General features: G+C 28.9%; 2 protein-coding genes across 2 annotated transcripts in view; one reads left to right on the forward strand and one right to left on the reverse strand.

Annotated features, from left to right (window-relative positions):
- The window catches only part of LOC108574372 (ras-related C3 botulinum toxin substrate 1-like), a 1,494-nt gene extending 727 nt beyond the window's left edge, over positions 1-767 (reverse strand). The window contains exon 1 of the mRNA XM_017936951.1: positions 331-767. Coding sequence (XP_017792440.1) covers positions 331-637 — 307 coding nt within the window. The 5' untranslated portion in view covers positions 638-767. The remainder of the gene's footprint in view (positions 1-330) is intronic.
- A 1,724-nt stretch (positions 768-2,491) lies between these two features.
- LOC108574361 (phosphatidylserine decarboxylase proenzyme, mitochondrial) overlaps positions 2,492-2,991 on the forward strand; it is a 1,676-nt gene continuing 1,176 nt past the window's right edge. The window contains exons 1-2 of the mRNA XM_017936939.1: positions 2,492-2,532; positions 2,597-2,870. Of these exons, the coding sequence (XP_017792428.1) occupies positions 2,492-2,532; positions 2,597-2,870 (315 nt within the window). The remainder of the gene's footprint in view (positions 2,533-2,596; positions 2,871-2,991) is intronic.

The raw sequence follows: 2,991 nt of genomic DNA on the forward strand, positions 1-2,991 counted from the left end.
CATTATTTGCATAATGTAAAAGAATTGTTAAATATTATATCGGATTTATTTAAAATATTTACAATATGACATTCCTAATGTCATAAATAAAATTTGTATATTGATATACGCGAGAATAATTAATAATCAATAAATCAATAACGACTTTCAATCTTTTATTCTGTACATATCTTACATAATCGATTATAAAGAAATAAGTATAATAAAGTAAACAGTCTGAATTTCATTAAAAAAATTATTATTAAGAAAGACTCACCATTTTTACTATTTAAATGAAACTTGTCACTATTTGAAATTAGACTTATCACTGTAGTTAAATTTTCAACTAACCATTATAATTGTCAAAAGCTGTGGGCACGTATTCTCCTGGGAAACCGTTTGTAGAATAAGAAACAACCAAGCTGGTTTTTCCAACGGCACCGTCACCTACTAGAACAACTTTGATCCTTCTATCAAGTGGAATACCGCTGTGTTCCGTCCCACTACCGTTTGAATTCTGATTTTGTGTTGAACAAGTTGTTCTCTTCGCTTGCATCTGCATTGTCTGACCATTCTTCAGAAGGGGTTTAGTCCAATTCGTATGGGACGACGGCGGCATTGTTTCACTCTTCACTTTACCACAGCCACGAGCTTTCATGCGTATACTTCCGAAAATATCTTACATATAACCTCTACCTGGTAAAAAAAAAGCGATGCAATAGTTGCATCTATCACGACACGTTTCTCCTCAGAATCGTCATTTCTCTTTTCTCCTGCTGACACTCGTGGCTCGCAAGATTACGGATCGAGTTTCGAACACGATGCCTTCAATACGCCCTGTCAGGTACTGTGTGCATCGCTTGAAAACAATGGGGGAAGGTATACCATCCAGGAAAGATAAAAAAAAAAGAAAAGAAACTGATCCACCTGCCGCGACGCGGAGCCACCTGTTATTACGCTTTTCTTGCGGCGATCACAACCGGTGGCACAGGTACCTCACGGTTGTAGAAAATCGGTTTTACCTTGGTCTTTTGTCTTTGTTTTAAATAAATACTTTATAATTCAATTTGTTAAGATACTTATGTTTCATTAATGGTAATCTAATCAAAGTTATATAACTAAAATATTATCGGTGAATAACAAAAATAAGCATGTGTTGTATAAGGTGTACAACCGGTAGTACGGGTAGTCTCATTGAACGTGAAAAAAGTAGTTTCGGGACGATTTTCGGTAGACACATGTCGACAGCAGACGCATGCAACTGCTGAAGATCAACAGTAAAAATTTTAATATAAATTACACAACAAAACTGAAAAACTACTGTATATACTTCCGTAAAAAATATAAGAAATATTTTTCAGGTATTGAATTTCAAAGTTTGAACAAGTATCATGTACATATATACACATTTTAATACAAAAATTAACAAAATGAAATAAAGTAAAAAATACGTGTTCATGTTCAGACCTAATAAGGTATTTTCCATTTGAACAGCGATTGCACTATAAAATATATTTTATCAATATAGTATATAAAAATTTGATAAGAATAATGGAAAGAAACAATATGTTTTAAAAGAGTACGCATCGTAATTTATTATTAATGTTAGAACGATAAGAGATTATCATTCCTTATGTCGGATGGCACCACTAACATTTTACTTTTTCCGTCGCCGTGTGGTGGACAACGTTCAATTAAGTCTTTTGTTTCACTCTGTCATCGCGTTGTGTTCACTTCGCTCTAATCGCGTTTTCTCAGTTCTAATAAGCTTATTATATACGAAAAAATTAATCTATTGTATGCAATTTATTATGTATGTAAATTATGAAGAAAAATTTTTTAAAATATGTTATATTATTGTTTATGAAACAGTAATGTGATATTAAATTTAATGAAATAAAATAAAGTATCGTTAATTAAATGAAGTGAAATTAATATAAAAATCTTATTTGCAATGATAACTGTAACTTTATATTGTAATTGATAATTCATGTAATGATTATAAATGATTATATTGGGATTTTGATTAAATAAATAAAATACTTTATACTCAAGTAAATTGAATTTTGAATATCTAAATGCATTTTTAATATTCAATTACAACATAGGTGGCGCTTACGATGAAAACAGCACAGAACATATGGGTTTACAGTTAATGAAACCTTTTGCCCTGATTTATTTTCTTTATTTCGAACTTTTATAATTAGTAATGACATCTTAAAGTATATTTATAACGATTATATACTGTGTTTTTAATGTACGTATACATAAAACTGTAAATTAATGTAATAAATTTGAAAATAAAAATTTTGGTAAAGGTATTTCATCAGAAATAAAATATAAAATAGAGTAAAATAAAAATATCTTAGAAAATTGAAACATATGTTTCTGAATTTTGTCACTAATAAATGTATTTTTATAGGAATGTGAGTGCATTTCAAGCTAACCTAAGAACATCAGAAGGATACAAGGAAATTTTTAACACATTTTACTAATAAAATTTACTTTCAAGATGACTCTCTATAGAATTTATCGACTAATTCAAGATGTGAGGTTTGTGACTCTATTATTGACCTAATAAAATTATTTAACATCTAAAATTACTAACACATTTTAGAAGAAATTCTTGCAAATGTTGTATAGATATTTATTATACAAAAAGGATACCCAGAATTTTCATAAATCAAAGGTTTTCAAGGACATATGCTTCAAATATAAGTACAAATCAATATAAAGATAGTTCTTGGTATTCATTTATAAAACAACAGAAATGGTCTATTCCTGTTGGAGTTGGAGTATCATTACTGACAGTGTTACAATGGAGACATTTGAAAAAATATCCTAATACAACTGAGGACAACAATGTGTATGACTCAATCAATATTTTTGTGGTATAGCTTTTTACTGTAATAGCAATATCAAATATTATATGTGAAATATAAAACTTATATTAAGATTTTGAAACAGTATAAGTAATACAATTTTTTAATTAAGATTCAATATTTTTAAAAA

The sequence above is a fragment of the Habropoda laboriosa genome, unplaced genomic scaffold (genome assembly GCF_001263275.1).
Source record: "Habropoda laboriosa isolate 0110345459 unplaced genomic scaffold, ASM126327v1 scaffold205, whole genome shotgun sequence".
NCBI classification, from domain to species: Eukaryota; Metazoa; Arthropoda; class Insecta; order Hymenoptera; family Apidae; genus Habropoda; species Habropoda laboriosa.